Source organism: Schistocerca gregaria, chromosome 4 (genome assembly GCF_023897955.1).
Source record: "Schistocerca gregaria isolate iqSchGreg1 chromosome 4, iqSchGreg1.2, whole genome shotgun sequence".
Classification (NCBI taxonomy): Eukaryota; Metazoa; Arthropoda; class Insecta; order Orthoptera; family Acrididae; genus Schistocerca; species Schistocerca gregaria.
The window spans coordinates 362,289,909-362,304,271 of record NC_064923.1 but is presented as its reverse complement, the minus strand read 5'-3'; the positions used below and the strand labels follow the sequence as shown (position 1 = coordinate 362,304,271).

At 42.9% G+C, this 14,363-nt stretch overlaps 1 protein-coding gene across 1 annotated transcript in view; it reads left to right on the top strand.

The window, feature by feature from the left end:
- The first annotated feature begins 2,091 nt into the window (after positions 1 to 2,091).
- LOC126267732 (uncharacterized) overlaps positions 2,092 to 14,363 on the top strand; it is a 78,051-nt gene continuing 65,779 nt past the window's right edge. Inside the window, exons 1-2 of the mRNA XM_049973034.1 lie at positions 2,092 to 2,976; positions 3,097 to 3,339. Of these exons, the coding sequence (XP_049828991.1) occupies positions 2,092 to 2,976; positions 3,097 to 3,339 (1,128 nt within the window). The remainder of the gene's footprint in view (positions 2,977 to 3,096; positions 3,340 to 14,363) is intronic.

Here is a 14,363-nt window from a genome sequence, read left to right as displayed (position 1 = left end):
TCTGGTGACGTTGTCGACGTCCTGTTTTACTCTAACCTTCCTTTCGTCTTATCTATGCCCTAGAGGTACTTGCACATAAAAGAAAAACAATCTTAAACTTCCACTCTGTGGCTGCTGTCATCTTCTATAATGCTTATTATTTTTATATTTTACATGTTTAGTGTATTCTTCTTTTAATTTCCCCTTTTATTACGTGTATGCAATACAGACATATTTACATCCGTTGATATTATTGTAGTTCGTTCACAACGTCCTGAACGAATTCTCAGGGGGTTGTGGCGCGACACCCAGCACATCAGTAGCTGAAGGGGTAAAGAGTTGCAACGGGAAGAAGACACACTTCCGTCGGATAGAGCTGGTACTATGCATGTGCTTAGTGCTTTGGCAATGTGTGACTCGACAGCCACCTCGTAACGGCTATGGTGTGCATGGGTACTTATTAAATCGCCAATGTTGGCAACGGAGGGACACGAAACGTTAGCGACCGAAGGCGACCGACTTCTGCCGATCCAGAACCAGTAATCCCTGTTCACGACGTTGTGAACAAATAGCGGTAATACACAATGTTTGTATTATTATGTAATCATGTTGTTGTCGCATTATTATCACTAGAAGCCCACTAGTGAAACAGAACCTTGTTACCAGTCAGACCACGTAACAAAGTTTAAACATCTTGCAAACATGATCTGTAATGTGAATAACAGGCCCACAGACAGCAAACAAATACAAGTCTGCCTCAGATTGAAACTACCCGGCTCCAGACGTTTGTGTCAATACACAGTAGATGTTAAGAAAAAGAGACTTCCTTTTGTTATTGTTAATATTTTTCTCTGAAAATTAACGTGAACGGCTCGCCATTTTACTCTCTCAAACGGTGAGGCACAATCTGGTTACTTTTCCCAGTTACGCTTCGTTATATATCTCAGTGTTTCTGTTAGTGGCGACAGATAATTTTTTTCTTCGTTTCTTCGTAAGTTGTTTTCTGCGTATTTCCTATCTGTATCTGCCTCACTCCCACCTCTTCTCTTATATCTATTACCGCCACGACTTACCGCTATCGTCTAACTCTTACTTCCTGTGGATTATCTCTCTTATTTTCCTTCACAAGCAAATATAACTGTTTACTCCATTAGATCTATTCCAATTTTCCTGTTTATATCATAAATATTTGTAAGATTAGATCTCATACTAAATGTAAGGCAGCTTGTACCATGTGTCTTGATGAATGTAGTAATAAATTATGAAGTATCGTTAGGTACATATGAGGAAAGCATTAATCTTGTCAGCATAAATACACAAAGCAATCCAACTGCACAACTCGGTAAATGTGCATTATAAGCGGCAGGCTTTGTGTGTATTCCGTTGTGAAGTTTAATGGTGTTATTTCTTTCTCTTCTTTAACAGGGCATGCAGACTATAGGAAGAATCATGATTGCTGGAGTTTTTCTGCTTTCTGCACCATCGCTGATCGAAGCCAAAATATTCTGGCCCCCACGCGCACACTTCATGGAACTGGAACACGGAAGAAGTACAACGCAACTATTATTGCAGACAGTGAAAAAAATTTCTACGAGATTCTTCAACAAACACAGTCACGTTCTTTTAATGAGACAAGGCTTGAACAATAGCCAGATAGCTAGCCGTATCATTTCTCATATTACTAACGGTTTCAACAGCAATGCGTCATTGACAGTTACGTATTTACCGCCGGATTCAGAAATTATTCCTTTGGTGAACTCCAGCGAAAACCAAGCTAATTATTCAAAGCCAGATGTTTACATATTAACTGCTGAAGATTTTTCGGAAAGTGTGTTCAATGAATGTTTCCAATTATTACAACATATGTCACTTTGGAACCCAGCTGCAAAGTTCCTTCTGGTTGGTGACGATGTATGTTCTCTTAACTTTAAGGAAGACATTGCAGAAATTTTTAAACTCTGCTGGAAAAAGAAAATTTTAAACGTCGTCGCGGCAGTCACATGTAGAGAAATGAACTATTCATCTACAAGTGTTCTGACTTATGATCCCTTTTTGGTTAAAGACAGCATATGGAGCGACTCTTACACCCCAACACTACTAGAGATCGAAGACATGGATGACATTTATTACGAAAAATTCATGAATCTTAATGGAAACGATGTACGCGCCTCAATGTTTACTGTAAACCCCAGCGCGATAGAAGACAATACCACCGTTTCTAAATTTCGTGGCTGCGACGCCCAGATGACAGAAACGTTGGCGAAATATATGAATGCAACTCTTGTTATGTTGCCAAATGACGGGTCAGGCTTTGGGAAATGGAACGGTACTGTTAATACCGGAACGGATGGCGACGTCATGTTTGAAAGAGCAGATATAGCACCAAATACTCGGTACATAATTGTTGAGAGACTGAAAGTCCACGGGTACACTTATCCTCACGACAAAGAAGACCTGTGCATTCTTGTGAATAAGTCATCTCGTATTCCTCAGTACCTCAACATTATTCTGCCGTTTGCCATAATAGCCTGGATGACAATTCTTTTAAGTATGCCATTTACAGCTTTCTTCTGGAGTTTAATTCGTCGCTTTGGCAAAGGCTCATCAAGGGCGGAAAAGTTCGCGTGCGTGTACATTACTAGCTTTCTTAAAATATTTTCTGTGTTTCTGTCAGTAGCTGTGCCATCGCTTCCATCCGTTGGTCGTGAGCGCATACTGTTCGTCATGTGGACGTTCTTCAGTCTTATAATCACTAACACGTTTCAGGGATCGCTGACGAGCTACCTCACAATTCCAAAGTACATGCCAGACATCGATACGATGGAACAGTTGTCCAGATCGGGCTTAAAGATCCTCATACACCCGGAGCTGCTGCCCGTTTTCAAACTAGACACGGGCAACCCCGTGATAGACGCCCTCAACAGGAATCTCATACCAGACATTGACATGGAAGGATACCCAGAGAAAATCCAGAGTGATGGCGGCACGTGTGCTTTGGTAAACGCATACGTCGGCCAATTTTTGATACGAAGTAGACATTACGTGAGAAACGGTTTCCCTTTACTGCATTTGACGAAGGAGTGTCCCCTGCCTGCAGTTGTCGCTTTTGCTACTCAGAAGTATTCCCCGCTACAGCCTAGATTCGACTCGCTGATAAGGCGCATCGTAGAAGCCGGGCTTTACAAAAAATGGCAGAAAAATACGCTGGACGAATCGATAGCAGCGGGAGACCTCCTCCTCATTAGTAACCGTGAAGGTAAAGCTGATACGGAACGCATTACTATGTCCCATCTTCAGATGCCATTTTACTTACTGTTCCTTGGTTACTTCCTAAGTTCTGCCCTCTTCTTCACCGAGTACGTAAGAATGAAAGTGAACATTGATAGCACAAAAAATGAAGGAAACAGAAAACTTGGGAGACGTAGGAGTTATCAAACTTCGGAACACGGCAGTGGCAGTTCATTTCAAGATCCGTAGAAGAGACTTTCGACTTTCACGTGCAAATTGTTAAATTGTTATTGCAGCATTTTATTTTTCATTTCTTTATGGTAATAATTTGGAGAATCTAATTGCAACTGCTTTAATATTTAGAATCACTGCAGAGTCTCTAATTATTTGAATTTACATGTACGGAAAAAAAACTGAAAACATGCAGAACAACACGAACGTTTCGCAGGAATGTAACAAATGCTCTGTGATGATCCTATGACAAGAATTTACATAAAGAAAAGTTTTGCAGAAAAGTAACAAATGCCCTTCGATGATCCTATGACAAGAACTTACGTAAAGAAACGCAGAATGAGCGCAATTTAGTATGTGAGAAAATACAAATTATTCTGTCAGACACTTTTAAAAAAACCTTAAGAGACGCTAAAATAATAATGATTACTTGACCCAAAAGCAAATATATTTGTAATTATTCTAAAAGTAATGGATTATATGAACAATTTTTGCGTGTCTTCCGTGATATTGTACCCTCTGTATTTCCGACATTCCTTTGGATCATATCCCGCTTGCATTAAAAATGATAACAAATTGATTTAATGTTTCACTAAAGTTATAAACAAGCTAAGAAATATGAAAAAAATTGTATGTAAAGGAATATATTATGTAGTGCGTGTCTTCTCTGAAATAGTTTGCTGCAATTTTTAACACCTTTATAGGAGGCTCAAATAGCTACCGTAAGATTATGCTTCTCTCTCACTTTAAGTGCTCGTGTACGTGTATATATACAGATTTGTCATCCATTATTGCTGTAATAACTGTAGTATTTTGCCAGGAATTCATGAAACTTATCGTTACATACCAGATCAAGAAGAAATTATTGCATTTGTATTCAAGTAAAGCAACAAATAATGTAAAACACAATGTAATCGACAGATTGCGATGCTTCATTATTGTGTAATAAATCGAATAAAATTGAGTGTGACACTGAACATTGTTTTATTTATATAACTTTGTCTAAAACTGAAAATTTACTCAGTTTAGTACCAGCTAAATGAAGTGTAATTTGTGTTACATGATTTGTATAAAAATGAATTACCTAACTGAGTACTGTGGATGAGAATGGTAGTGTAGAGCTTCTTGAAAACGAAGTGTAACCCTGCTTCATTAGAGGCATATTTTTAAAACTCTGATTCCTGGACTACAACAAACGCCTCTAGACGATGATATGATCTGTCAGTCAATATCGTAAGTAAAAGGAACCTCTTCAACTACTGATGACGAGTTACTGGACTTTAATTTGATAATACGTTATCGCCATATGGCATGGAACATGCCAGTTACTTCCCGCAGAGTCTTATAGAAGATAGAAGCTGCACCGTGAAAGGATTGCGTAAGGGGAAAGCCACCTACTTTAAATGCTATAGGAACATTTTATAGGTAAATTTGGCACTTATTATAGAGGAATCTCAGAGAAACGCACTTTTTGTAACATTGCAAAGAAATTTTATTTATAAAAATAATTTTCCACAGTACTAGATTAGATACTTTAAGTGGTCTGTTGTCGTTGACTATTAAACGAATCGATGAGTAAAATAATACATGGCAGATAGAACAGCAATAGTGGGGAGAGCCAGCTGTAGTCGTGTCTTGGACAAAATGTGACGGTGATCGGTTGGCTTGCCTGAGGAAGTCTGGGTCAGAGCAAGTGGTCCCCTTTTGAAAATAAGAAATTTTGAGGAAGAATAGCTAAGAATTTAAACTTTATTGGAGGGAAGATTTTTGGAATTTGATTCTGAAGCAGAAACGACTCATCGACCGAAATATATTTGTCGCATTGATTTGCGAGCATTAAGCGAATATTGTAATTTACTGATTTTTAAAGTTCCGTGATTGCGACTGTTAGGTAAAGCAGACGATTTATTACTCACATGTCCAATGCATGTCTCTTAGCCAAAAGGAGATTTGCATTTTATAATTTAAAAGTAAAACTGATAGCAATTTCATACTTCAGTAATACTTGGTATCTATGATAGGGTTAAAAGGGATAAGTATTTTTTTTAAATGAATTTAAATGCTAGATTTGCTATTTTGAGAAAATTAAATAAATTCCGTTTCCATTTTATGTTTCATTTGTAATCTCTCTCTCCATTTTCTTAAATGACATACATTTTGAAGACATCCAATGAGAACTAAGTGCATCGTTAACAAGTGAGTATAATGACAAGTGGATAGGGTGTTCTTTTCCTTGATAAACGTTAAATTATACCACGCATCGCAGCGCTTTTCTCTTTCAGCTTCTTACGTCGCAACAGCATTGCCATTGGCTGTCACACCGACACAGAACAGAAAAGAACGTCCATTGCAGGTAAGACATCATTACGGCCTAATTGCAGAACTCATCAGGAAAGAGATTTATTTGCTGCATGCAGTGAAATAAATTGGACGTGAACACGTTCTCGACACGTAATGATAGCCACCATGAGTGAGCATTTCTGTCACAAGGTTATTTTCATTTAATATTGTCAACGTTCAAAGTTCCTTTCATAGAAAATTTCCAGAATAAATAATTTTCTTTTTATTAAATACTTTCGCAATTTTACGCAATTAAACATTAATCACTAGATATTTTCAACCAAAGAACCTTGCACTTTGCTCCAATACACAGAAACCTCTTCATTGACACTGCACCGGTGTATGGCGTATGCGTTATGGATTTAAAATGCTGTTGTTGTAATGTACTTGCACTGTGGAAACCAGCAGTCGGAGATCTTATTTGTACTGCTCAGACACAACTGACCTCTACCTGTCTCTTCACCTCTGTGCCCTGTAGCAGAGCGTATACACCCAATACTCTGCATACAGAATGTGCAACAATATCATCATAAGAACGCAAAGTTCACTATCTAGTTCCAGCCCCCGAAGAAACACAGCTGTGCCAGGATAAGACTGTTTTTCTAATTATCACACCCTGAATACAATACATTTTGATTAACTTTCCGGAAGCACTATTTGCACTTTGAAACAGAATTAAAGGACAAACTTTATCGGAGCCCCATAATCGTCACCCTCGCAAAATCATAAATTTGAAATTTTGCTGAAAGGTGCGTACAACCTTACTCTGTATTGTCCAAAAGCGTGGCTCATTGCGACGTCACCATTGAGTTCGTCAAAGCATCAGACAACAAGATACACGCAGAGAAAAGAACATAACTCAGAAGTTTATGTGTAGTGCGAAGTGAAATAGTGAAGTAAAAACGGCAAACATGTTCATCACAGTTCTGTCAGACAGTAACGCAGCTAGCGTTTCTCTACATGCCCAGTTATAAATCCAAAGTTGTACACATAACAAGCAAACAGTGGTCGCTCTAAGCCACACCCAGGCTTACTCAAACTGCTGAACTCAGTATCTGAGTCAGCTTGGCACCGCTTGCGACTGTGTCAGTAGGTCCTTATAACAAACTATGCCTGCTCTTGCAGACACTAGCCATAACTTAAAATCAAATGCACTGTAATAGTAAAGTGCGCTATAAGCTACTTCAGTCACCACCAGGTGAGTATAATTCTTGGAATAGGACTTCACAGCAGAAACGCAAGGTTCGCCACTGAGAGACGAGGACGACAGCGACAACAAATATATGTACGTTGTTTCTTAGTGTTACACAAGGTCATCTAAATAACTGTGGAGACGCCCGCAAAAAACAACACGAACGAGCGTAAAACACGTTCATGCAATGGGCCACATAGTCAGTGCATTTTTAAAAGCAGTCAACATGCACAACAACTCTGAGATCACACGTCAATCAAAAACAAGTCAGCCTCAATTTACAACGGGGCCACACCAATGTAAAGAAACACGAAGACGACACCCTTAAACATACCATCGTACTTATAAGCATTAAAAACAAGATCATAGCAAACAAAAAATCCAACCATACAAAGAGAGTAGTGTGCTGGACAAAGCTCTCACAAACCCGTTCACAGATCCCGTCACTAAGTGGACATCTGACCAACAGTGATATCTCCAGTCTTAATTTAGTGACTGGTATTGTGCTTAGAGGGGTTGGGTTGGGTTGTTCAGGGCAGGAGACCAGACAGCGAGGTCATGGGTGTCATCGGATCATCGGTCTCATCGGACTAGGGAAGGACGGGGAAGGAAGTCAGCCGTGCCCTTTCAAAGAAACCATCCCGGCATTTGCCTGGAGCGATTTAGGGAAATTACGGAAAACCTAAATCAGGGTGGCCAGACACGAGATTGAACCGTCGTCCTCCCGAATGCGAGTCCACTGTGCTAGTCACTGCGCCACCTTGCTCGGTATATTGTGCTTAGACCCACACGCGATACCTCCAGGTCATCCTCTCGGGAAGGAGCAAATTATTTCGCCTTAAATAAACACAACTCGTTTCCTGTCACTAAGAGACTGATTAAACCAGATTTCAGAGAGTAGCTACACTATCTTAAATTAATACAGCACAGCAGACAGTGAAATCACATGATACTATCTCCCACATGGTTGAAATAGCAAACACATATGACATACACTCCTGGAAATGGAAAAAAGAACACATTGACACCGGTGTGTCAGACCCACCATAATTGCTCCGGACACTGCGAGAGGGCTGTACAAGCAATGATCACACGCACGGCACAGCGGACACACCAGGAACCGCGGTGTTGGCCGTCGAATGGCGCTAGCTGCGCAGCATTTGTGCACCGCCGCCGTCAGTGTCAGCCAGTTTGCCGTGGCATACGGAGCTCCATCGCAGTCTTTGACACAGGTAGCATGCCGCGACAGCGTGGACGTGAACCGTATGTGCAGTTGACGGACTTTGAGCGAGGGCGTATAGTGGGCATGCGGGAGGCCGGGTGGACGTACCGCCGAATTGCTCAACACGTGGGGCGTGAGGTCTCCACAGTACATCGATGTTGTCGCCAGTGGTCGGCGGAAGGTGCACGTGCCCGTCGACCTGGGACCGGACCGCAGCGACGCACGGATGCACGCCAAGACCGTAGGATCCTACGCAGTGCCGTAGGGGACCGCACCGCCACTTCCCAGCAAATTAGGGACACTGTTGCTCCTGGGGTATCGGAGAGGACCATTCGCAACCGTCTCCATGAAGCTGGGCTACGGTCCCGCACACCGTTAGGCCGTCTTCCGCTCACGCCCCAACATCGTGCAGCCCGCCTCCAGTGGTGTCGCGACAGGCGTGAATGGAGGGACGAATGGAGACGTGTCGTCTTCAGCGATGAGAGTCGCTCCTGCCTTGGTGCCAATGATGGTCGTATGCGTGTATGGCGCCGTGCAGGTGAGCGCCACAATCAGGACTGCATACGACCGAGGCACACAGGGCCAACACCCGGCAACATGGTGTGGGGAGCGATCTCCTACACTGGCCGTACACCTCTGGTGATCGTCGAGGGGACACTGAATAGTGCACGGTACATCCAAACCGTCATCGTTCTACCATTCCTAGACCGGCAAGGGAACTTGCTGTTCCAACAGGACACTGCACGTCCGCATGTATCCCGTGCCACCCAATATGCTCTAGAAGGTGTAAGTCAACTACCCTGGCCAGCAAGATCTCCGGATCTGTCCCCCATTGAGCATGTTTGGGACTGGATGAAGCGTCGTCTCACGCGGTCTGCACGTCCAGCACGAACGCTGGTCCAACTGAGGCTCCAGGTGGATATGGCATGGCAAGCCGTTCCACAGGACTACATCCAGCATCTCTACGATCGTCTCCATGGGAGAATAGCAGCCTCCATTGCTGCGAAAGGTGGATATACACTGTACTAGTGCCGACATTGTGCATGCTGTGTTGCCTGTGTCTATGTGCCTGTGGTTCTGTCAGTGTGATCATGTGATGTATCTGACCCCAGGAATGTGTCAATAAAGTTTCCCCTTCCTGGGACAATGAATTCACGGTGTTCTTATTTCAATTTGCAGGAGTGTATGTACATAATCCCTGCTTGCAGGTCACAGCGGAACCACTCCTCATGGAGCTATGCTCGATTCTCGATTCACAACACGAAATAGACCAGGAACACATCAGCCCTTTACTCTTCCTGCATAAGCACACTGACAAGTGCATGTGACTTGCCAGCCACCAGCAACAACTGTAATCTGGTGCTGCTAGACGCTACCCAAAGCTACACAGTACTTCCAAATTTCGAAAGAAGTCAGCAGACATAGCAACTGAACATCACTTCCGCGCTACATTGCCCATAATGTTGTAATACTATTCCCGTCACACGAGCAGCTAAATTCAGCTCTACTGCCTCGACGACACTGCAAGAGGCGGCCAAGGCTACCAGATAGTTCCGTACTAAAACACGTTCCACACGAGAAGCCCCTATGGAAGGTTGTGGGATTTTTCAAATGGGCGCAAGGCGGGGTCTCACGGCACAGCAAGGCTGGGGGTCCTGACATCGCCACCCGACACCGTGTTCCAGCCGCGCACCTCGACTCTGCAGCGACGTGTTCCAGACGGCGTAGCAGAACACCTTCGACGACGAAGACGAACCACCGCAGTCTGCGACAAACACAAAAAACCACTAGCAAAATACGCAAGTAAAACTTAAATTCATAATTTCGCTTTTTTAAATTATTAGAGGTCACGTATCAGTTTTTGATCAGAAAAATTGTATTTTGTGTGACATGAATGACTGATTCAAAAATTTTTTCATTCTTGTACGAGCAAACTGATGTAAACGATTCTGCACGAACTAATAATGTAATCTAACTTCTGAACTCTGACCAAGACTGAACACTCTCGTATGAGAAAACTTATGTAAACGTTTATGTACGAACTAATAATGTAATCTAACTTCTGAACCCTGACCAAGACTGAACACTAAAGCCGGCTGAAGTGGCCGAGCGGTTATTGGCGCTTCAGTCTGGAACCGACGACCGCTGCGGTCGCAGTTTCAAATCCTGCCTCGGGCATGGATGTGTGTGATGTCCTTAGGTTAGCTGGGTTTAACTAGTTCTGTTCTAGGGGACTGATGACCTCAGAAGTTAAGTTCCATAGTGCACAGAGCTATTTGAACCTGAACACTAAAGCTGCGAAACTAATAGACATTTGTTTCTTCAATAGCACTGATTGTAATAACTGTTATAGCTATTTAAAAATGTAAAAATATTACGAAATATTACGTATTTCTAAATGTTGTGAATAACTGAAACATGTACAGTCTGAAAATTAAATTGGGGCAGCCTGTTGCTCGGTCCTTTTTTCACATTTGGTTTTCCTGTTTTCTAGCCCAACAAAGCCAACATCAAGCCCAACGAAGAATATGATGATGCAGACTATACCGGCAGTTGCTATAAAGCAAAGATAAGCTGCAAATAAGCGAAGCACATATGCAGCCAGCGTGTCAAGTAAATATGATGAAAAAACTTATAAATGTATATTTGTGTAATGATGCCATTATCTACACTGAAGGAAAAAAAAATCGCCCCACCAAAATATAGAGCACCCCAGACCATAACTTCAGGTGTAGGTTCAGTACGTATAGGGCACAGACAGGTTAGTTAAAAGCGCTCACCTGGCTTCATAACTAACACACAGCCATTACTGGCTTCGAGACAGAATCAGCTTTCATCAGAAAACACAAATCTCCATTCCGCCCTCCAACGAGCTCTCGCTTAACACCACTGAAGTAGAAATGGCCGTGGTTTATGGTCAGTGGAATAAACGCAACAGAACATCTGGTTCGGAGCTGTACTTAAAATAACAAACGTGTAACAGTTCATTGAGTTACAATGTGCCAACTGGCGCTCAAATTGCTGCTTTAGATGCACCAGATGCGCCACACTCATATACCGAACACGCTGGTCTTCCCCCTCGGTAGTGCCACGTGGCCGCCCTTTTTCTTTTCTTTTTTATATAGAGGTGGAGCCCCTCCACGCCCACACCGGCATAATGGCCAGCTCACAAGGTCTACTGCCATCTCTGCATAAGGGTTAGTTTTCACTAAAGTGAGGTTACGCAGGATGTGGGTACTGCGATGTTTGAGTACGTCTGGTTAAGATTAACCATTAATACGCGCTCATCTGCAGATAGTTTGGGTCTAAGTCGAACGGGTTTGAAGGGCAGAGGAAAAACAGTGCCAAGGCAAGAGCCAGGGGAAAGAAACCTCTGCGATAGTTAGGTCGGGTGGTAAGAGCAGTAGCGGATGTCTTGCTGCCTGCGATAGGTCGTGCAAGGGTAGGCTTTGTTAGTCGTGGGTATCATGCATGTCGATAGCTTTGGCGTTGTGCGGTGGTGTTGCTCGGAGACTGCCGCTGGGTGCCGGTGTAGCTCTTGTTCAGCGTCAGCAACCTGCAACAGTTACGTTTACTATCGTTTTTGTGTCCTTCAGTGGGCGAACTCGTCGGTGTCCCTGCTGGTGGCCTGTTGGTCGGCTGTAATAGCAGCTGGTAATTACCAGTCAGTGTTGCTGATATGCAGGGGCTTGCCGACGTTTGTCGCTTGTTAGTGTATGTTAGTTTACCATATGCCGTAGCTAGCAGTGTCTTTGGCCGCTTGTGCTTCCACCTATGGTTGTGATCGTAGTTTCCCAGAGTGAGGGTGAAAGGATTGTTCGAGTGTCTCGAGTTCCTGTGTAGTCGTGTGGCGTGTTTTTTGAATACTTCCTTGAGGGTTTCAAGGCCTTATTCTTGGTGAAGATCCACGGTGCGTGTGTAGCGTGGAGAGTTGCTAATGATTCGTCACACTTCGTTCTGTATGATCTGCAGGCGGCGCAGTCGTGCAGGAGCTGCATATCCCCAGACGGGAGCTGCATACGTCATTAGAGGTCTATTCAGTGTCATGTATATGGACCTCGACACCCTCCTGTTCAGTGTGCTTTCCCTGTTGAGCATTGGGTAGAGCTGTTAGAGCCTACCGTGCACTCGGTTGTCAACGTACTCAATGTGGTCCCCCATGTAAGTTTCCGGTCCAGCTAGACACCAAGGTACCTGAATTTCCCTCGGAAACGTATTGGGCGTCTATGTAGTGCTATTGGTCTACAGTGTTGATGTTTTCGCAGTAGTTTCGGTCTACGTGTGAGCAGAACTGCTTCGCACTTGTCGACGTTTACTTTAATACGCCATCGCTCCAACCAAGGCTCAGCTGTTCTGAGTGCTGTCTGTTATCGTGAATTAATATTCGACGGTTTCCAATCTTGCGCAAGGATGACGGGTCAGCCACGTAGATGGCTAACGTCGTTTTTTGTGTTGCTGGTAAGTCGTTAAGGTACCGGTTGAACAAGATGGTCCCTAGGATGCTTCCTTGGGATACTCCAGCTTGGATAGAATGTAGTGTTGATTGTTTACATTGCACGTTAGTGTTGAAACACCTGTTCGTGAGATATGAGTGTATGAGACGTACGAGTCCGTCCGGGAAACCAGCTTCGCTTAGTTTGCGTGTGAGGCCCTTGTGCCTGAGACGGTCGAAAGCTTTTTCGATGTCCAGGAACACGGCCCCTGTGGCTTTGTTCATGTTGTAACCGTGTGTTGTATGTTCGATTACGCGGAGGAGTTGTTTTCTTGTCGAGCGGTGATTCCTAAAGTTGAATTGTTCCGGTCTTAGGGTGTCATTGGCAATGCAGTGCCTTGTGATACGTTTTAATATTACCTTCGCAATAATCTTGCTGAGCGAACACAGCAGACTGATGGGTCGGTAATTTTGTGGGAGGGAGTGGTCTTTCCCTGGCTTCCTGAACATCAGGACCTTGGCAGCCTTCCAAAAGTCAGGGAAGTGTTTGTGTTTCAGGATGGCATTCGTTAAGTGTGTAAGGTATTCTACGGCTTTATCCGTGAACTCCTGGAGGACACGGATTTGAATGACATCAGGCCCAGCGGCTTTCGTAGTGTTGGTGTGCTTGATAGCCCATGTGATTTCATTAGTGCTAGTGCGTTTAATTTCGTTGCGCGAGGGCTGGGCTACAAGTCGTGGCTTATGAATGAAAATGTAATAGATACGCTAGAGGGGAATGCTAGTAACAAACATTATTAATATTTGATCCTACATACGAATGTAAGTCTGCAGTAATATAATATTTTGTAGTAGAGACAGCCCAGCGGTTGCAAAGAATTTTATAGCCGAATTGACCATGGTATAGACTCCTAAAGTAGGGGAGTCTTCATCAGAATTTATATTACGTACGTAAAAAGTCGAGCATCACGTGGCCTTTTTCGTTTTAAAATCGCTGTAATGCTCAACCTTTTACGTATGTAATATAAATTCTGATGAAGACTTCCTTAGTTTAGGAGTCGAAACGATGGTCAGTTCGACTATAAAATCCATTGCAGCCAGTGGGCTGTCTTTACTACAAAAATATTTTCACGGTTGGTGCACACAGCTATGTTTAAAGTTGCAATAATATAATATCCTAAACGCAGAACAGTGAGAAACATGGGTCGCATATGAATATTTTTTTTCAATACGTGTTACGACAAGACTGCAATAAACGCAATTTATCTCAGAATAATTGAAAATAAATTGTAATTAAGCAGGTAAAGAATAAATAGTATGTCGTAATGTCTGTGGATAGTAAATTGTGCAATGAATTCTGATGTATTTTTATTACAATGCTGAACAAGAGCGGATGTTAGAGTAATACTTCTTCTTTGGATGTACGTGGCTGAGGCTTAACATTAGCGCTGCTGTATACAGGTCTGTATTGTAAGAATATTTGCATTAAGCATTACTTTTCTGGCTGTTTGTGTAGTAATAGTATCCTCCATGTCAAATATATATGCATTTTCAGATTTTACTTAACACTGCAGGTTCGACAAATAACATCGCCGGTGCGCAACAATACGGCACCACTACGCTGCAGATTAAATTGTTACACAGGCGCGCACTCCCACGGAAAGTAAATTATACATTCAGATTTTGAGCGTATTAACGAATGAGAGTAACATAAGCAAAAGTCAGTTTTTAGTTTATTC